This window comes from Accipiter gentilis, chromosome 10 (assembly GCF_929443795.1).
Source record: "Accipiter gentilis chromosome 10, bAccGen1.1, whole genome shotgun sequence".
Taxonomy (NCBI): domain Eukaryota; kingdom Metazoa; phylum Chordata; class Aves; order Accipitriformes; family Accipitridae; genus Astur; species Astur gentilis.
The window spans coordinates 27,178,180-27,199,724 of NC_064889.1; the positions used below are offsets into that span (position 1 = coordinate 27,178,180).

The following is a 21,545-nucleotide window of genomic DNA, read 5'->3' on the forward strand; positions in this document are numbered from 1 at the left end:
AAGGGGAATGCATTCCAAAATTAGAGGTAACAGTTAAGAAGTGCCCCTTTTTGAAGACATATTATTATAGTCATAGCAGAAAGGCAGGCATATTCATTTATTCAGGATCAAAACCTGAAAATTCAGTCCTGAAGCTGGCCATCTGAGAGCATTCTTTGGAAGAAGTAGACAGGGCTTAGTATTTTAAACCATGTATGCATTACATAACATTTAAGTGATTAAGTAGTCAGCTGTGAAGTAGAAATCTAAGTCAGTTCTTCCCTAGCATAGTGTAACTATGCTTCACTTAGACTGATGTTCTAATAATAGTATTATGTAATCACAGTTATGGGTTTGAATCTCCACAGGAGAAGAAAGAAATTGAAGGAAAGCTCCCTTTTACCTGGGAAAAAGTTTTAAATAACATGTGATTTATGAAGGAGAAGTTCTAATACCGAATTTAATGCCTCCATTTTCTTTAAAAAGCAACCACAAATACATTTTCTGAAAAATCTTTCTCTTCTTAGTGGGTATGTAATATAAGCATGCTGATCAGGCTGTGCTATCTAGAACTGTGGTAGCCCAGAAGAGAATTATGGACACTTATGCAATTTATACTTCAAATAAAGATTAGGTAATAATTGAAAAAAAGGGTATATTTTAGATGGCAGTTTCATACCTATATACTAGCTCACCTAAACACTTTTTTACACATTTCCACTGTTCTCTTTCTCCATCTTCCAAAGACTAAATTATTATTGCTACTTCTATTTCTGACAGTTCAGCCACAGACTTTGCTAATACCTTCTGTTCCATCTGGCTCTGCCTGTTCCTCTCGTTGTTTTTGCTTGAACTTCAGGTTGCCATAGTGCATGACAGCTCCTGTCAGCTTGTAAATGGCTGTTTTTTCATCAGCAGTGAAGCCCAGGATGTCAATGGCACTCTGCAATAAGAACAATAAAATAACAGCTTTGTCTGGGAGAGATGACAATAGAGACAACATTTTTAATTGTTACTTACATCTGTAGCCATCAGCTCCTCCTGGTCATTAATGCTGGCAACAGTGATCTCACCTTGACTCACAAAGTGGTAGTCATATGGGTTGGTGGTAATGAGAAGCATGTCTGAAAGTAAGAAGAGGGGACATGCAGGCTTAGTTTAGTCAAGCAACTGATAACGTGAGTTGATGTTCAGTAATATCCATCCAAGTTACTAATTCTTCCTACCTATTAGCTCTGGCTTCTTGTTGGACATGATCTGATAAAATATGTGGTAGCTTCTTTCTGCTTTGAGCTGGAAAGTGACTCTGGACTTCTCCAGCAGATCTAGAGGAAAAACTTAATTAAAAACAAGAAGAAACAGCAAAAAAGAAAGTGGGAGAAGATGGGAAGAAAACCAGGGAAGGCAGGATAGATGGTTGGGTGAAAAGGTATTGTATGGATAGATGGGTGAATGGATGGATTGTGAACAGTTCAGGAAAGTGTCTTACACGTTTCAATATCAGCAGAAGCTAGTTTTCCTGTGGCACCGAAGTGAATTCTAATGAATTTGCCCTTTGAAGAAATAAAAGTGTCTTAAGATTTACATATTAAGAATATATCTGAAATGAAGTTTTGCCGTTTACTCCACTGAGCACAAGATTTCTACTTAGAGACATTTTCTTAAGAACCAGCTATATCTCTACCATTGACATAAAGTACTGTTTTACGTTTTTGACCATGGAAATAAACAGTGGCACAGCTGTATATTTTATGGATGCTGAATGTACAAATGGGAAGGAATGGGTGGATTTTGTAAGCCAAACTCTTCTAACTATATCCTGCATACAGAGAGGAGCCACCTTAATGAAATGGAAATAGTCATTTAACTATTTCAGCTGCTTAAATCTGTCTTGTTATCAAAAAAGCCATTTCACTTTTGATTAATTAAATTTGACATAAAGCAAACATTCAAGTAGAAACTCTCTCTCCCCCCCCCCGTTTCCTTCTCTCTTTCATTATTTCTCTCTCCTTCTTTCACTTTTCTTTTTCCTTTCTCTCTCTCTTTTCCATCTTTCATAACCTCCCTCTCTTTCTTCCTGGCATTCTGTCTATCTTTTACCAAACAAACAGAAATATAAGTAAAAATGACCAAAAAATATTATTTAACACTGCAATACATTATAGGAGAAACAGCATGTGATCTATTATTTTCATTTGCATCTCAGTGCAAAGTAGAACACATTTTTTTCATAGAATCACTATTTTTGAAATCTAGAGAATTACCTTTAGGATAAGTAGTAAAGTCATGATAAGAAAATTCAGTCTTACTCTTGAAAAAATGATGGCTGAACAACAGAAAAGAATGATTGCCAGACACTCCTGTTTACTATTTTTCAGGAATCATTTGGTTAAGCAACTTACAAAGCGTGAGGAATTGTCATTCCTCACGGTCTTGGCATTTCCAAAGGCCTCCAGCAGTGGGTTGGCGCTGATGATTTGATCCTCAAGCGTTCCCTGCAGGACAATAATTGCTGCTCATTATCCCTTCCAAAAATCATGTCAGGAATAGAGAAAAGCATTGCTTCCAGCCACTGTCTATTAATTTGCCTGCATTTTGCCTGACTGCTCCTCCTTCTTCTTCTCCCCACTCGCTGCAATTGTTGCAAAGTACTGGATCACACGCTTTGTGTTCACAGTCTTCCCTGCACCAGATTCTCCACTGTCAAACCAAAGACAGAAGCAGAGAGCGTGTGGTCAGGCTGGAGGTCCCCTGGCACGGGGCAGCCCAGCGGGGACCCGAGCAGGGAGTGTACATACGTGATCAGGATCGACTGGTTCTCACGATCTGTGAAAGAAGCAGAAATACAGTAGTTAAAACCCAATGAACAACACAGAACGAATGAAACATAGTCAGGTAAGTTTAATGTTTTCAACTCCATGGTGTCAGCTTGACTTAAAAAAACAACCAACCAACCAAACAAACTAAAAGACCTCCAGAACACCTCACTGAGTGCAAGGGTGTCTTTAATTTAAAATAGTAGAAACAATGGTGTGAAGAGAGTAAAACACACAATAGTATGTATGCATCAGAACCATGAAAGCTTTGGAACAGTCTCTTCATAGCACTGAGACAGAGCATCCCTTCAGAGAATTTCATGGTACAATCCCTCTGACACAGATATAGCCACTCACCAGTCAGCATGAACTGATAGGCATTGTCAGAGATGGAGAAGATGTGTGGAGGGGCCTCCTGGCGCTTCTTGCCTCGGTAGGCCAACACCACCTCCGGGTTGTACACCGGCAGCCACTTGTAGGGGTTGACCGTGACGCAGAAGAGACCCGAGTAGGTCTGCGAGGAAGGGAGACAGCACGTTGGCTTCCACTTAGCCTGGCAGAGCAGTTCCTCCTAGCTACCCAGAGGGAGACTGCTGCTGCTACTTACATAGATCATCCAGGCTGCATAACGCTCTTTGAGGTTGTAGAGCACAGCGGGTTCATGGAGGTGGGTCATCATGGCCATGTCCTCGATTTTGTCATACTTGGGCGGGTTCATGGAGAAGATTTGATCTTCCTTCACAGTCAGGGTCTGCCAGAGCAAAGAAAGGTGCATGAACGTCAGCTAAGAGCCCAGAGTGGGAATTAAATGCTGTTTGTAAATTTTGCATTTTACTCACCTCTCCACCTTCAGTCTTGACAGTGATCTTCCCTGATTCCCTGCTCTGGATTGTTCCTTTCACAAAGGATTCTTTAGGATGCACCACAAAGACAGATGTCTTGGCATCAAAAGGCTTGTTTTGGGCCTCAATTCTCTCCTTTTCTGATTTTCGGAGGTAAGGAGCCGCCTCTCCAAAGATGGCCATCTCAGAGTCTGAAGACATGGCTGCACTTTACAGAGGTGCTTGTCAGCAGAGAACACGGTGGAAGACCAGATATGTTGCTCAAATATGTCAAAAAGTAAGCACTTGTTAGTAGAAGAAAAGGTGGGAAAAGAAATAGACTATATTAATATTATTCATAACTTTTTTGAAAGTAATCATGTATTTTTGCATTGGTGTGATTCAACATTTATGGAAAATGTGAAAATTATATTTTGGGAGATCGTTTGGCTTAGGGTCCTCTGCACTGAAATCACATTTGAAATAATCCATAGTCACTTAGTAGTCAAGTATTTAGGCACTGTACTGTGGAGTTAAGAACCTCAAAATTCCTTTCAGCTGCTTAGGCACTCTCTTAAAATTCACTTGAAATTATTATAATGCAGTTTCTTCCCAAGTGATACTAATTCAGAAAGCTCATAGACCACTGTCTTGAATGACACAGAGAAGTCAAGGATCTTATTGTGTCAGTTTCAGTCTCTAAAACATTTGCATCATTGTATTTAGGATACCATTATTTGCTAATGTTAGTGAGTTCTTGAATCCAGGCATAAATGGCTACAATGTCTGTCAAAAGAAAAGTAATGCTGTTCCAAAACACACTGACATAGCTCCATTTCTATTATTTTCTTTTGCTTTTTAAAAATTAGTATAATTTTAGAGGAAAACGAAGTTAAATATAAAGATTCAAAGGTCAACTCAGGAATTTAAAAAATAAGGAATTTTAAAGCCAGTATTAATTTCTCAAAAAAAATTACTTTTTTGTTTTGTTTTGTTGGTTGTTTGGGTTTTTTCCCTAGAAAACAACAGCAAGCAGCTGAGGAAAACATTTATTTATTTCTATCCTGTATAGAGGTAGGTACCTAGTATTTATACAACCTTTAATATTGTGCGGTATTTGTACTAAGAGAGAGTAACATGATAATTCTTTATTTGTCCCTGCAGGAACAGGTGGTGGCTTACAGAGGACGAGGGCTGCAGCTTCCATTTTTTTGTGAAGTAGAGAACAGGCAGAGCAGTAAGGGGAACAAATGACAGCTTTGCGTTTTACAGAGATGACAAGCAGAGCTTTGTTGCTCGTATTACAGCTCTTCCAACTCTTACTTCTTTAGTGTTTTTGTGACATATTTTGGACAAAATAACACATTAATTCACATACTCTGAGACAAAATATTGAATTTTGCACTTTTTCCTGCTGTGCTCATCTTGGTCTAGCTCTACTGTAGCAACAGCAAAGATGGGAAGCCAGCACAGCTCGCTCCCTGTTAGGTTAGTTAAGCAGAAGTGAAGAACTTCCACATGGGGATTTTCTGGTCTGCCATCAGTGGTAAAGTCTTCAAACACAGCCACTTAAAGATTGGACCAGATGATCTTTTGAGGTGCCTTCTAACCTGGGCTGTTCTATGATTCTACAGTTCACTTGAAAACCTTACCAGCCTTGGGCACCATGCTCCACCTTCTACTGTGACCACACTGGGTTTGAATACATAGTGTGAAACAGTGGCCATTCATTCAGCCATACAAAAATCCCACCCAAAAGGATCTTTCTCTGCCCTCTAAGAACTAATAAATCAGGTTCTTACCTCTCGTGACACCAGATGCGTGGCTTGCAGGCTGGCAGCTGGTCAGTACTGTAAAACAGAAATAGCAACTCCCTACTTGCTGTTGCACAGAAATCCAGTGAAAATGTGCAGGTGCCTTGAAAGCAGATTTAAAACCTGAGTTAAGAAATTGAGTCCCCTCCTGGAAATGAGCACTGGAGGCAGCAGGAATGCTATGGCACATAAGGGCACCATCCTCTTCCTGCAAGCCTGCAGACCCCATACACTTACCTTGAAGCTTTCCGTGGAGACAGGGCAGACTTGTCACAGGGTCATTTTATACGATCTAGTCTGCAAGATGCTACAGATGCCTGCTCTTTCTTCGGTCAAAAAATTTTTGGCAAACCTTCTTTGGCAAAGCATTGTCTGGCAAACTGAACTAAGGGCATAATTGTCATTTGACATGACTAGATATAATTAGAAAATTTTGATGTCTTACTGACTATATGAATACATCTCCTATAAATAATTTGACAAGGGTGTTAAGGAGGGAATCTGGACTAGTCAAGGCACTTAGAGAACTTGGATGCAGGACTTATGGATTCTATTGCTGGCTTTCCCACCGACTCACTGTATGACCCAGGGTGGATTGCTTGGTATGTCTGTGCTGCAGTTATCCCAGCTGTACAATGGGGATGACAACATTTATCTTCCCCATGTGATGGTGTGAAGCTTATAAGAAATGCCTAAGAGCAATACATTAAGCAGGCAACTAAGAGGGAAATAAGTATTACTAAAAGTGTTTTGCGATTATGTTGGTATAATTCTGAAAGTAAAGGAGTAATCTGGGTCCTTCAGTGTGATAGCACTGAAGCCTGAGTGTCACAGACATGGCAAGATGACTGGCCAAGAGACAAAGATTTGTTCACAGCAATAGGAGGCTGGTGTCTAGCTGAACTACTGGGTTGGAGTCTGAGAGAGAGATGTGAGGTCAATTCTGATGTATGAAGAGCATACATACACTTGTGCACACGTACCCATCCCTACACTTGAAATAGTAAAAAAGTGGGAGGTTCCCCAAGAAATGTTGTTATAAGCCTGTGCATGAATTCGTGCTAAGGGAGACGTTGTACAGCATGCTGTGATTTCTGCTATGTGTGTCAGTGTATCTGAACAACAGATGCTCCTTTCTTTTCCTGATGATGTTTTAATTCATCAGAAAGTACCCATATTGGCAATTCAGGAAAGGATCTCAGTTCTTTCTTATGTCTTTTTTCCAAGTCTAACCTATCAATCTGTACCATAAATAAAGCAAATTGCTGCGGTAAAGATTTGGGCCTGTAGAAATCTATGCCATTCGAATGTTCATACCTCTTTTCAACAAGGAGTGGTTACAGGTCGTTATAATGTCTATCTATCAACCAAGTTTTTTCCATTCCTGCAGAAATTTCTGCTCCTGTAGAATTCTAGAGCCTTCCCACCATCCCACAGCTCAGCTCACACATCCAGAAGACAAACTAGATAAAGAAACTTGCAGTCCTCAGTTTATTCATCAATACACAGCACTTCTTTCCAATTCCTGTAACATAAACAAACCAGTCTCAGCTAAAGCCTGTCTCCCATATGCACGCTCCCACTGTCAAATTCACCAGCTGGGAAAAAAGCAAAGACACCTTCAGCCCTTTCCTACCCACAACTCCCATTAACTAATATCTTGCACATTTACACATTCATAAAGTTCCTGCAACAAAAGTTATCAACAAGTTGTTGCCTACATCAGAGCACTAGAGGTGGTAGGCAGTCCTGATACTCTGAGAAAGGGGGATTTGCTGGTAGTTCTGAAGAGTGACTCATCTAGTTTTAGAGAAAGGGCACTGTTACTTGAGCTGCTTTAAATGCTGTCAGATCTAAACACTCTTCTCCTGGTCATTGGCATTTTGGTTATTGAAAGAGGCCAGGGACACAGGGACAAAGTTAGAAAAATGATGCATGGGATCCAAGGTAATATCCAGCATCAGGCTGGATCATCCATAAACATTCATCCATGTTTATGAAGAGCTTGCTCCAAGAAGGGCTCTGACATTGCAGCATCCACATTTTGGGTGGTTGGGCCCCAACCTGGAATTCAAACCTGTTCCAAACTGAGGCACTGGGGTGCCATGTGGTGCCCAGAAGCCCAGTAGCTTATTGGTCCTGGCTGAGGAGGGGACAGGAGGGCCTTGGCAGATCAAAGCATGGAGTTAAGAAGACCATGGGAGGAGCAGGGATGGCTGAGACCTCTCCCAGGACATGAACGCTGAGGGTTTTCTCCCATCAGGTTAGGAAGGGAGTTCTGGTCTCCCATTCCCAGTGAAGCTGTAATATCTGAACTGTGAAGACAGCATCCCCTGGCAACAACAGGTTAAGCATTAAGTAGAATGATAGAATGGCTTGTGTTGGAAGGGGACCTTCAATGATCATCTATTCCAACACCCCTGCTGTGGGCAAGGACAACTTTCACTAGATTAGGTTGCTCAAAGTCCCATCCAACCTGAACACTTCCAATAGTGGGGCATCTGTAAGTTCTCTGGGAAACCTGTTTCAGTGTCTTACCACACTCATCGTGAAATATTTCTTCCTTATCTCTATTTGAAATCTACCCCTTCTCAGTTTAAAACCATGGCTTCTTGTCCTGTCACTACAGGCACTGATAAAATGCCTTTCTTACAAGGCCCCTTTAGGTATTGAAAGGCCTCAAGAAGGTCTTTGTGAACCTTTCTCATCTCCAGGCAGCACAACCCCAACTCTCTCAGCCTTTCTTCACAGAAGAGGTGTTCCAGCTCTCGGATAATTTTTGTGGCCCTCCTCTGGACCCGCTCTAACAGGTTCGTGTCTTTCTTGTGCTTGGGACACCAGAGCTGAAGGGAATACTGCAGGTGGGGTCTCACAAGAGCAGAGTAGAGGGTGAGGATAACCTCCCTCGACCTGCTGGCCAGGCTTCTTTTGGTGCAGCCCAGGACCTAATTGGCTTTCTGGGCTGCAAACGCACATTGCTGGCTCACGTCAAATTTTTCATCCACCAGTATCACTGAGTTCTTCTCCGAGTAGTTGCTGTTGCTTTTCTGTGGGGTCCTGCTCTCAGTGGTATGTATATGCAATGCTATCAGGCTGGAACAAAGCACCCTCAGGATGTGCCTGGATCTTCAGGGGCTATATGGAGAACCTAGCTGAATGACATTTTGGGGACTGAAAAATCTTTGCATTTCCAGTGGCCAATGACAAAGCCAGTCTTCTCAGCAGAAGGGTTTTGCTGTTGTGTTGTGCAGGATGTGGACCCAGCTGTGTAAGAGGCAGGAGTGAGGCACATGGCCAGGCAGCTCTGGGCATGCAGTCAGCAGAGGGAACATCTAGTTTAAACAGGAAGCTGCCAATGAGTTGAAGTGTCTCCAGGTGTTGACAGTCACTCAGCAGTGCTTTTAGGATGGCAAACTTCAATGTAGCATCAGGTCTGTTCACAAAAGAGTTTAGATATCAAAAGCCTTCTATGGAATTGGTCCCAACCCCAGGGTAGCTTCTCACATGTGAGCCAGGCCATGGGAAAGAAGAATTCCTTCCTTGCTCCCTAATATCCTTTCAGTAGTCAGATGACATTTTCTCTAGCTACAAATCATTCAACTTTTCTTTTAGTTAAAGTTTAAGTGGGTTTGGTCAGTGTTCCCAGGATATAAGTGTATCCTGTGTGCTATTCCCCAGCTATATAGCAGAAAATATCCATATGTACTTTTATGAAGGTATAGCATTAAAGGTACATGAAAGATATGCCCAGTTCACAATTTTATTTAAGGAAAATTATTTATATATAAAAACTATAGTATAGTGTACATTTCTGTGTAGTGTATTATGAATATCAGGGAAAATAATTGAAACAAAATTCATAAAAATTCTGAAAAAATAGTGAAAATATTACATCCTTAAGTGTTTTATTTCATAGTCCTACAATATGTGTATGCAGATATTCAGGTCTTAACTGTTACATTGCTTTACACCTTTTCTGTACATGAGCAACATGCTGTTTGCCAATATATTTCACAGGCCTAAACTCAGGTGACACCCTGTATTGTTGCAAATAGAGTTACAGTGCTTTTTCTGTCTTTTCAAATTGTCCTGGTTTCAGCTGGGATAGAGTTAATTGTCTTCCTAGTAGCTGGTATAGTGCTGTTTTTGAGTTAGGTATGGGAAGAATGTTGATAACACTGACGTTTTCAGTTGTTGCTAAGTAGTGTTTAGTCTAAAGTCAAGGATTTTTCAGCTTCTGATGCCCAGCCACCAAGAAGGCTGGAGGATCACAAGAAGTTGGGAGGGGACACAGCCATGACAGCTGACCCAAAGTGGCCAACAGGATATTCCATACCATGTGATATCATGTCTAGTATATAAACTGGGGGAGTGGGGGAGGGGTGGGATTGCCGCTCAGGGACTAACTGGGCATCAGTCGACGGGTGGTGAGCAATTGCACTGTGCATCATTTGTATATTCTAATCTTTTTATTATTACTGTTGTCATTTTATTAGTGTTATCATTATCATTATTAGTTTCTTCTTTTCTGTTCTATTAAACCGTTCTTATCTCAACCCAGGAGTTTTACTTCTTTTCCTGATTTTCTCCCCCATCCCACTGTGGCAGGGGGGAAGTGAGTGAGCGGCTGCGTGGTGCTTAGTTGCTGGCTGGAGTTAAACCATGACACAAATACTCTAAATTCTCTGGAATCTTTTTCAGTCTTCATCTGTACTTAAAATTCTACTTTACAGAACTATCTTTTTACTGAATTGTGTTATCAAATTCAAACTACAGACAGTTTTCTCCACTATGGTTGTCTTATATTGTCCAAAGACAATGCTAAAAATTAAAAGCACAAAATTATGAAGAACTTTTAGTTAGCTTATGGAGCCTCACACAATTTCTACACATTGAGTGAAATGGATTTGGAGGGAGTAATAATTTAAACTTGATGATGTATATGGGCACCCAGGCACAATGTCAAATTCATTGATTTTTAATCTGCAGAGAGAAGAATATAATTATCTGTGCTCTGCCATGGAAGTTGAGGAAAATGCCTACGTACTGAGCTTTTCTAAAATGTGAAGGCTTCTCATAAAAGAAACTGCCTTTTCTGTCCTGCTGCCTTTTCCAGAAGCCACACAGTCTAGTGCAGCACTGACCTATCTTCTCAATATGACCTTGAAGTGAGCCTTTCAGGGCTCTTTTCAGGTTACAGCAACAGCTGAGAAAAGAAGTAGCTGATTCCTACTGCTGCCAGGACTTAATGGAAACTCAGCAGGGGATGGCTAGAGAAATTAATTCCTTCTTATGTCCTCTCTCTGATATTAATGTCCCCTGCTCTTTGCTCCCTTCTCAGGGTGACATATAACTGAACCCTTTTGCTTGTCCCTCTCAAGTCTCTTTCTATGTACAACCATAGCTTCTGAGGGAAGTAACACCATGTTGAACTAGCACTGCAAATGTTTTTAGTGCAGCAGTCTTTGCTTCACAAGATCCAGGATCCAAGGTAATGGAGATGGACACAGTGGGATACATTAATAAAACTGAAATTCTCCAGTCTATTTATTCTTGGCCAAACTCTGGTCCTACTCAACAGCAGCTAATTTTTTTCACTCAAATAGTTACAGCTGGGGCAGCACTATCTGTATTGAAGAATGTGGTCTTACATTTGAGTCAATTATGTATGTACTAAAATTCAAAGAGAAAGTTCAGTGCAATTAAAGGTATCTTAATGATGTTCTTGTCACAGCACCCTCTGAAAACTTGAGTAGCAAGGAAAGCCACAGTTCCCAAAGTGTTATTATATGAAGGAAACTGCACCATCTCAGTAGGCAATGCTGTAAACATGCTCCTGCAATACTTCCAGCATCTTGGCAGGAATGGGAAGCTGTATTTGTTCCAAAAGCAGGTGATAATTTAGAGAGAGCTTAGCTAAGAGCTTGAGAGGAAATCAGCCTCAAGTCTTGGAGGAAACTTTCAACATCTGATGAACTCAAGGGCTGATTAAACTCTGACTCTCTATAAGCTACAAGTACTTCCTTATGGAATGAGATTTAAATGATGACAGTTTCAATGTCAGAACAAAGAAACAGCATAATGAAATATCTGGAATTCAAAGCTAAATTCACTGGTCTAGATTTACCTTATTCAACATCGTATGGTTGGCACAGATGCCAAAGTCAGAAGCTCAGCCATCATGGTTTCCCTATAAGCTCCAATAGACCAGGAAGACTGAAAAGGCATGGGCAGGCAGCATATATATCCATTCACTTTAAGCATATTAAAGGAAAATCTCATTGCTGTGAGTATTTTTGACTACCATATAATTACATCCCAAGCTACTAGAAAAACTTTCAATATAGAAACACATTTGAATGTCTTAGTTGTTCAGGAGGACCTTCATTAGTCCTTGCAAATCTGATCATCCTGGTCTCACAGATCACAGCTGACAGCCCCATCTCAGTGACATCTCACAGTTCATTTCGTGTTCTAGAGGAGTCCTCTTGCTGGCATTAAATTTGACACACTGAGAAAATAAGAAGAAACATGTTAAAATTTTTATTTTTTAATTTGCCACTTGTCTTCTACCTTCACCTGAATAAGAATATATGAAAAGGGATAATTCTTTCCTTGATATTTTAGTAGTCACCTGTAAAACACCTTGTTCTTTGAAAGAAAGAGCTATAGACCATTGAAAAATATTGCCAACATTTGACATTTTGACTAAACAAAACAAGAAGTATAAAGGAAGGGAATCAAGATGAAAAATGTAGCTTTTTTACATATCTTACATGAAAGTGTATTGGTAAAATCATTCCAGAACAGCATAGTTTCATGAATAACTTAGACATACGTCAGAAGTTTGCCAGAACTTTCAACCCATGATATTAGCTCAGTGCTTCATAAGTCTTCCAAGAGTAGATTTCTATATTAGCAGCCTCTTCACTGAGACTGGCTGGCTATTTACAGTTCTGGGTAAAAGCACTTGGTGTCCAAAACAAAAACTTACTCGGCAGGGAGTTAATCAGTATTGTCATTAGTGTTTTGAAATGGGAGAACACACAAAGACAATAGAAACACAGGCAAGAAATATTGAAGAGTAATTTAGCTGGAAATACTGAACCAAAACATATGGAAACAATAGCCTGAAACATTCTTAGGTAATTTTTGCCAAAATACCAGTGATTTTTTTTTTTTTTTGCTTTCTGCAGCTTTCAACCAAAATGCAAAATATTTCACTGATTATTTTTTTTTTTTTCCATCTCTGCTCCTTGGTCACAGGCTAAGGATTTCAGGAATTGTCTCAATGATTACGTCTGGAAGTATTCTCAACAAAGTGGGCAGGGAAAAGTAATTTGGACTATGCTTGTAGAGATCAAAGATGCAGATGAGCGTCAGATGAACATCATGGAAAAACACTGAACATCCAGAGCTTCTGTGTCACTGAAACTATCAATACAGATAGCACTTCTTTAATTTCCTGCAGTTGAAAAGGCATGGTGAAATCAAAGAAAGTTTGTAGGCAGTCTATTCTTGAGCGTTCTTCTTCTGTAAGAAGCACAAATTGCAAAGACTCCTGTTCAGTCACTTGGCCACTCACATGAGCATACCCTGAAGGGATTTGAGCTACTCATCCTTTGTGGCAGTTTTATTTTCTTTCACAAAACTGATCTTTCTTCCACCAATGATTAATTTATATTTCTTGATATGTTGGCCTGTAAGCTTCTTGCAAAGAAGTTTATAATCTGAAGTCCTCAATTCTATTTCTTGTCTGCTTCTAAGATCACAGACACCGGTGAATTACACTGGAGAAAACTCTGTCTCATGCTATGTCTTCACTAGTATACTGCACTATGCCAGGGAACATTTGCAGATACAGGAAGCCAATCACTTATACTGATAAAATATTAGCGGATCCACTGTCAAGCTTGCGACCTGTGCCAGCTACCCATCTCCTAAGCAGATTCAAAGGCATAACTGGACAGCTGGCATTTTCTGGGACCATTCCCAATACAGTCTGCATCCAGCCTCACCATTCTTGATACAGAAGTAGTTTACTCCTATAAGCATAAGCAGTCCTGTGCCAGTTGGCTTAAGTTCCTGGACGTGTTTAATTTATTAGTGTATCTGTAACGCTCCTGTAGAAAGGTTTGGAGCAGCCACAAAGGTATCTGTTCTTGGGAAAGGAAGGACCTACTGAAAGAAGCAAAAATAACTTGATGGAAAAAAGGAAAGGAAATGGATCTTGCCTCTGTTAACTTTCTGCAGGGCTGGACTCCACTGCAGCTGAATGCAAAGCACAGCAGAGTCAAAAAAGAAGAGGCAGGATGAGAGTAGACCCTGGATACAGGCAGTCCTGCACAACAATGTGGTGTGGGCAAGGCTCTGCAGTGCTGACATTCCCATGAAAGAGGGAGGATTTGGGCGTGCTGAAAATAGATCCTTCTTGAGATGGAGACCAGGCAGCTGCCTCACTCTCTGCCACCCCTAAGACATGGCTTCCCCTCCCCCATGTTCTGACTGTCTGTGAGGCCAGGAGCAAGAAGCCACATCTTAGCAAGGCAGCACAGCTCAAGTAGGAAAGTGGAGGCATCTCAAGATTGCTAGTCTGTATCCCATTAGGACACCCCACTTTGCAGCACTCAGCCATGTTTTTTTCTTGGTGTCATTCATCTGATGAACTGGAAACTTTACTTTAGCTGAAATAAGTGTGTGGATGATAAGATAGTGGTAGAAGTAATACACCTTGTGAAATACCATGCTAAAGCACTTTGGGCTCTGTTTAAAGGTTTAGAGGATTTTCACAGTGTATCTTGCAGGTGCCTCATTTGGAAGCTGAGGATGTATGGGCTGGACAAATGGGTTGTTGTGACATTTGAAAATTGTCTGGCCTGTTCAAGGGGTAGCAATCAGCAGCTAATTAGTAGCTAGCTGGCTGGCAGCTGTTAATGAGAACAGTACCCCTGTGGTTCACAACGGGGTCCTTATCTTTCAAAATCTTCATCAGTACCCTGAGTGATGACACAGAATGCACCTTTGGCAAATTTACAGCTAACACAAATCTATGGGGAGTGGCTGAACTTCATAAATGGCAGAGATTCAATCCAGTGGGACCTTGATAAACCTGAGGGTGAGGTCAACAGAAACCTCATGAAGCTCAGTAAGGAGAAATGCAGAGTTTTCCACCTGGGGCAGAATAAGGCTGTATGGACAGGGAAGTGTCTTAGCACTCGCCCTGCCTGAAAGGATGTGGGGGTTTTGGAAGATACTAGTCTGAATGTAAACCAGCAGTGCTTTCTCACTGTGAGGAAAGCAAATCCCATACTGGGCTGCATTAGGAACAGTGTGTCCAACAGACTGAAAGAAGTTACTTTCCCTCCTGTACTTGGGGCTGGTGCAGTCACACCTGAAATTCAGTATTGCATTTTAGGCTCTGCAGTTCAAAAGGGATATGGGAAAAACTGGAGAGGGTCCAGCAAAAGGCTACCAAAATGGCAAATGACCTAGAGCACATTACCTGAGCTATAAGGTCTCAACAAGTAGAGGGCGAAGACCTGCCTTTACATCTTCCACTATTTCCTATCTGCACTTCCCTCAAGCCCTCTGCTCCTTTGGTTGGAATGTGTCCCCCCATAAAGTAGTGGAAAAGAAGCATGTTGTCAAAGGTGAGTCTGCAACTCCATGGCTTCTTTGTGAGAGCAACTGAAGAAAACCGTCATTGTATTCAGTGACTAAAATCCCTACACTTTCTTTGAGCCAGAACACACTGTTAAAGGCTTTACTGTGTGGCGGTGTCATGGTTTAACCTCTGTAGGCAGCTAAGCTCTGCACAGCTGAGCTCTGCCTGCTCACTCCCTCCCAGTGGGACGGGGGACAGAATTAGCAGGGTAAAAGTGTGAAAACACGTGGGCTGAGATAAAGACAGTTTTAATAGGTAAAGCAAAAGCCATGCACACAAGCAAAGCAAACCAAGGAATTCATTCAGTACTTCCTGTTGGCAGGCAGAAGTTTAGGCTTTTCCAGGAAAGCAGACTCCATCATGCAGAATGGTGACTTGGAAGACTAACACCATATCTTCAAACGCCCCTCAATCCCTCCTTCTTCCCCCAGCTTTTGTTGCTGAACACAACTTCATACGATATGGAATATCCCTTTGGTCAGTTGGGGTTAGCTGTCGCAGCCGTGTTCTCTCCCAGCTTCTTGTGTACCCCAGTCTATTTGCTGGTGGGGCAGCACAAGAAGCAGAAAAGACTTTGGCACTGTGTAAGCACTGTTCAGCAATAACTTAATCATCCCTGTGTTATCAACACTGTTTTCATCACAAATTCAAGAAATAGCCCCACACAAGCTACTATGTAGAAATTTAACTCAAACCCAGCTAAAACCAGTACATGCAGTTAGTAACTTTTGGTGCAGAAAAGAGGGCATTAATGATGTCTCATTTCCTCCTTTAAAGTACTGCAGCAGTGGAATACCAAAGCCATCTGTGGAAACTCATAACTTTTTCAGGCTCTGCAGGTACCACTGTTAGTCTCACCATCTGAATTTTCTATATTCAAACCTGATGTCTGAGGATCACATTATCAGTAACTCCCAACCGCTGTGAGATTTGGTGGCTGTTCCTTGTTCAAACTAATGGCAAGAGTTTACTTAATGTAGCAGGTGAGCTGCAGCTCTCTCACTTCTTCGGGGTCCCTGGGGTCTGTTTCTTTCTTTCACCCAAGTTTCCTATTGCACCTCTTTCTGACACTGTTTCTTCTACCAAATGGCACTAAAGTCCCCCCAGATACTTAATAAGCTCCAACAAGAAGCTTCTCCTGGTGTATCTTCAGCCTGTGTGAGCCCAGCCTCTTGCCCTTCCTCTGTAGATGAGCTCCAGAGGTGATGACTCTGCACATTAACTTGATTCCAGCTCTAGTCACCTGTACAATTTAGACCATTTTCTTCTAGGTTACAGGAAGGTCCTGGTACCAGATTTCTTTCCACCCTGAAAAAAAAAAGGCCTCAAAATAAAAAAACTACAAAACATAGCAGGCAGACACTCCTGGCTTTAGAGCAAGACACAGCATTAAAAGTTCACAAGTTTACAGTTTACAAGAACACAGAATGCCAGCTGGGTGTTTAACTAGGAGAGTCAGGTTGGTGCGAATCTGTTCCAGTTGTATGACGAGACGAGTCTGGCCCACTGACCTGTGCTGCCTGTGTGAGAATGCAGCAGCAAGTTAAACCTTTGGGTGTGTCCTTTGGTGTTGAAAGTTGGGACCAGTAGTAAGTTCTCATCCCCTTTCACGTGAGAATTGCCAGAATGCTGCAGCTGCACACAAATGATCCTTGGGAGTGCAGTGCAGTGCATTCTGTGCAATCCCAGCTGGTTAAGGACTTGTGCTGACACCTGACTTAGTAGCACAAAAATAAAAGAATACTTCAGGGAAATGATGATCTGGCCTCAAAACTCATACCGTCTCTCTGTAAAATATATTTTCTCCACTGACTTTCTGCATAATGTTTTCTTACTTAAATGTTCCTCTGTGGTTCCATTTCTAAGAGGCTGGACCCCAAGAGCTTTCTGCAGAGCAAATACATCACACGTATTTTTCCTGTGGGACTACATCTATATTCTCTGAAGATTATATAGTGTACAAACTAAAGTCTTGGGGGTCGTCTTTACTCCTGCACCACAGTTATGCACTCATGAATTAAACAGTAAACTGTTAACTGCAACTTCCAAAGTATGGGGCTTGGCAGGTAAAAACTATTGCTGTTGACTGAGTTATTCTCCTTCCTAAAGCCAGTTTTGTAGATTCAAAATGCATTCAGACTGCTCTCCAGCCCTTGAAAATGCATACATGTCTTTTGTGCACATCCAGGGACATGTAATTCCCAGCTCCATCAGATTTACTTTTTGGTGCTCTTGCATCCAGATTTCTTCTGCTCATAGCTGTGCTAGCAATCCTGTACCACAGTGAACACAAAGAGTCATGGTGCAAAACATGCCAGAGATATTCCTATCTAATGCAAATTGGAGCCAGGTGATGAGAAAGCAGACTCCAATGATAACCAGGGCTATGACCATGCCCAGTACTGTGCTTTGAGCTACTGTAGTCTTAGCTAGACAAGAACTGATTCATGATGGCAAGCAAGCCCAAAGCCTTTCTGAGTTGGGAATTCAAGCTCCCAAAAAGTAGAGGGCAATGACCTGCCTTTATAGCTTCCACTTTTTCCTATCTGTAGTAATAAAATGAAGCCTTTAAAGAGAGCCACAGAATCAAAGTAGCTGTGTAACAGGCAAGAAATCTCTCAGCCAGTCTCCTGCATCCCTACAAGATATTGGGATAGCAGATAATATATGAATGTTTAGGGGAGCTGTTCTCAGCATAGGTGAGTCATGAACCTCCATCATCCAAAGGATATTAGAAAAACTAAGTAAATAGCTACATTTTGATAGAAAAATGAGGGCACTGGGCTACCTGCTGGAGCCTTTTCTGTCAGCTTCTGGCTGACAGTTACTTTAAGGAAAAAATATATCACACACAAGGTGATAAAGTTTTTGCTGAAGCCATCAGCAGGGCAGGTGGACAGCAGGCCAGAGCTACAGCCCACAAACTTATCTCATGGGGATGGCAGTGAAAAGTCAGCAGGGATGCCAGGATCCAAGAAATACCTTTTCCCCATGTCATGAGCTGGCCCTCCCTTCATACTCATGTGCACAGTCCTTCCATTATTGCTAGAGTTATTAGCATCCCGGATTTAACTTGGAGAAGAGGCAGTCAGAGTGTCCAAGAGGCTTCTGGTTTCTGTTTGCAAACTGGCCATTGGTGGATAGAAAGGCCCCTGAGGAACTCCCCAATATGCAGGTGTGAGTCCTGCCTTGGTGTGCCAGGGATGCTTGTGTGGGCAGCCTTATTGCTGCCCATTGCTGGCTCAGTTATGCTGTGGTTGTCTTGACTGTAAGTGGTGAAGGTTTGTAGTAGGTATAGTCCTGCCCTGCTGAGAAAATTTCAGGTAAAGATAGCTTTCCTGATCTGCAATACAGGAGGATGAAAAAGGTAATGAAGAGGGAAAATGGAGGATAATTCCTGTCCTTTTGCTGGACTGGCAGGGAAACTTCTCAGTCCTTGAGACTTAAAACATATCTTGGCCATCAGCATTCAATAGCTGTTTCTGAAAGTCAGCAAATACTAATGTGTTAATTAAAGCAACTAGTAGGAAATCCCAGCATGAAAGAGCTTGGCTTTGTATCTCCTCCATCTTGAACAGTACCAGTTCACCAGAACAGAATGTCACCAGTTTCCCTGTTGCCCTGGGACAGAAAAAACATCTAAGTATTTCTTTTTGGAAAATGACTGGGGTTTGTGTGCTGCTTCATGTGAAAGCAACAAGAAGTATGATGTCACCTTTTAAATTGGCAGAGCTCTTGCAATAACACTGATGGGACATGGGGAATACCTACCAGCCTTCTGGGAGAAGCCTCTACTACTCATTAAATCCCTTGCATCTAAAGACAGTTACAGATGTACCAAAATAGCTATGGTTGCTAGGTAATCTGCACCATAACATGAAAATTTGGATTGAGTTTGCTGCTGCCTTGATAACTGAGATGGTAACTTAATATTTGATCCACATGTTCTGTGTGACACTGTGGTAAATACAAGACTCCTCCATCAGTTCAGAGGTAAGACGAGAGCACAACAGCAAAGAGCGACTGAAAATAAGAGGTCAGAGCATGTTGTGGTTTAACCCCAGCCAGCAACTAAGCACCACACAGCACTCACTCACTTCCCCAGTTTACATACTAGATGTGCTGTCACGTATGGAATACCCCATTGGCCACTTTGGGTCAGCTGCGCTGGCTGTGTCCGCTCCCAAATTCTTGTGCCCCTCCAGCCTTCTTGCTGGCTGGGCATCAGAAGCCGAAAAATCCTTGACTTTAGACTAAACATTACTTAGCAACAACTGAAAACATCAGTGTTATCAACATTTTTCTCATACCTAACTCAAAACCATAGCACTATACCAGCTACTAGGAAGACAATTAACTCTATCCAGCTGAAACCAGGACAGAGCATTAGCAGAAATTATGTATGCTGTGGGTTTCCCAAACAGGCACAGTGATGTTGAGTGCACCAGCCGTGGTACATTCAAAACTGTTAGGGGAGCACTGATGGCTGTGTATAAAGCTCTGATGACACTTGCTTTGAAATATTCTGTACTGTCCCAGTTGTACACATTCAGAAATTACTGACTCAAGCTGTACAAGGTACAAAGAGAATTTGTGAGACCACAGGGGAATACAGAAGGTCCCTTGAGGAAGGAGCCTGGAACACTTCAACTTAGCAAAGGCTTACTATTGCAGGGCAAAGGCTTAGGTGGGAACAAGCACTATAAATAAATCTGCATAACTCTCCTGACAGCTTTTGTCTGAGTCAGCAAAGCTTGGGTCTACTCCTGGAGATCACTGCTGGGTTCCCATTTGATGTCCCACTGTCCTGGTTTCAGCTGGGACAGAGTTAACTGTCTTCCTAGTAGTTGGTACAGTGCTATGTTTTGAGTTCAGTACGAGAAGAATGTTGATAACACACTGATGTTTTCAGATGTTGCTAAGTAGTGTTTAGACTGAAGTCAAGGATTTTTCAGTTTCTCATGCCCAGCCAGCGAGAAAGCTGGAGGGGCACAAGAAGTTGGCACAGGACACAACCAGGGCACCTGACCCAAACTGGCCAACAGGGTATTCCATACCATGGGACGTCCCATCTAGTTTAGGAACTGGGAAGTGGGAGGGCAGGGAATCGCCGCTCGGGGACTAGCTGGGTGTCAGTCGGCGGGTGGTGAGCAATTGCACTGAACGTCATTTGTACATTCCAATCCTTTCATTATTGCTGTTGTCATTTTGTTAGTGTTATCATTATTAGTTTCTTCTTTTCTGTTCTATTAAACCGTTCTTATCTCAACCCACAGGGTTTGCTTCTTTTCCCGATTTTCTCCCCCATCTCACTGGATGGGGGGGAGTGAGTGAGCGGCTGCGTCGTGCTTAGCTGCTGGCTGGGGTTAAACCATGACACCCACTCAGGAAAACCTACTGGAGGGACCAGACATCCTTGAGCTTCAACTGACCCCACACAGGAGCTGCTCAGCAAGCCCTGCTCAACTCCAGACCTGGAGCAATGTGCTGCAGGGTGACCACATCTGCCCAGCTGCCACACATTCATGCCACCATACTTGCTCCTGCCTCTGTCCAATATGGCACTTTGCTGGCCCCTCAACACCCCCAAAGGCCATTGAACATGTGTCAGTCATTCAGTTCCTCCTCTCTCCATGATGTGCCAGCAGAGCGTCCTTCCTCTGGAGCTGCTCCTTTGCTTCTGGGCCTTGGTTAGTGCCCAAGAGGCACTGACAAGCCACCCACTTGCTTTCAGATGGGACAGATCCTTACAAAGCAATGCTATGGGTTGTTGCCTCCCTGGGCTCTCTGTCTCAAGCACTTCACATTGATGACTTGCCAAATTTGAAACCAACAGCAGCCTAGAGCCAGTATCACTGGGCACAGCATGAGCTGCCTTGTCCAGACAAGGAGAGGGCCCCAGCTAGTCCTGGCTCCAGCAGCTTTCCATCCACTCCATGAGCGCACAGAGTGCTTTGCCTCCTGGGTGCACGCTCTGCCCAGAGCCACAAGCAGTGGCTGTGTCCGATGCTGCCTGTGCTCAGCCTGCCAGCCCGTCCAAACGGAGGGACATCCTCCCTCCCAGGGACCAGAGCCTGCCCTGGCCCTGGAGCAGCAGCACCTGGGCTCTGGGCTCTCCACGGCATGGCCTCTTTGCCAGGTGCTGACCCTGAGGGGGACCTACCTGCCTTGCTGCTGCATGTCGGCTGGTGGTGACAGGCACGTCAGGACATGGCAGTTGCTCTGGGTCAGCCCAAAGGCCAGCCCAGAGCAGTATCTCCCTGGCAGTGGCTGAGAGACTTGCTGGTGTCTGAGGCTGACAAAGTACGGGAATTATGAGAATGGACAGATGTGCTGAGGCTTTCCCTGAACACTGCCCCATTCCCGAAGTGTTCCTGGCTCAGGCACATCCTAATCCAAATGCATTTGTTGTGTGTGGAGTCAGGAGTGTGCATCTAGTTCTCCTCGCATG

At 42.6% G+C, this 21,545-nt stretch overlaps 1 protein-coding gene across 1 annotated transcript in view; it reads right to left on the reverse strand.

Moving 5' to 3' along the window:
* The window catches only part of LOC126043975 (myosin heavy chain, skeletal muscle, adult), a 102,968-nt gene that overhangs the window by 14,753 nt on the left and 66,670 nt on the right, over window positions 1-21,545 (reverse strand). Inside the window, exons 1-10 of the mRNA XM_049813043.1 lie at window positions 3,635-3,838; window positions 3,403-3,546; window positions 3,153-3,309; window positions 2,778-2,805; window positions 2,568-2,679; window positions 2,382-2,474; window positions 1,469-1,532; window positions 1,206-1,304; window positions 1,000-1,103; window positions 784-922 (exon numbers count right to left, since the gene is read on the reverse strand). Coding sequence (XP_049669000.1) covers window positions 784-922; window positions 1,000-1,103; window positions 1,206-1,304; window positions 1,469-1,532; window positions 2,382-2,474; window positions 2,568-2,679; window positions 2,778-2,805; window positions 3,153-3,309; window positions 3,403-3,546; window positions 3,635-3,838 — 1,144 coding nt within the window. Of the gene's footprint in view, window positions 1-783; window positions 923-999; window positions 1,104-1,205; window positions 1,305-1,468; window positions 1,533-2,381; window positions 2,475-2,567; window positions 2,680-2,777; window positions 2,806-3,152; window positions 3,310-3,402; window positions 3,547-3,634 lie in introns of the transcript that reaches the window.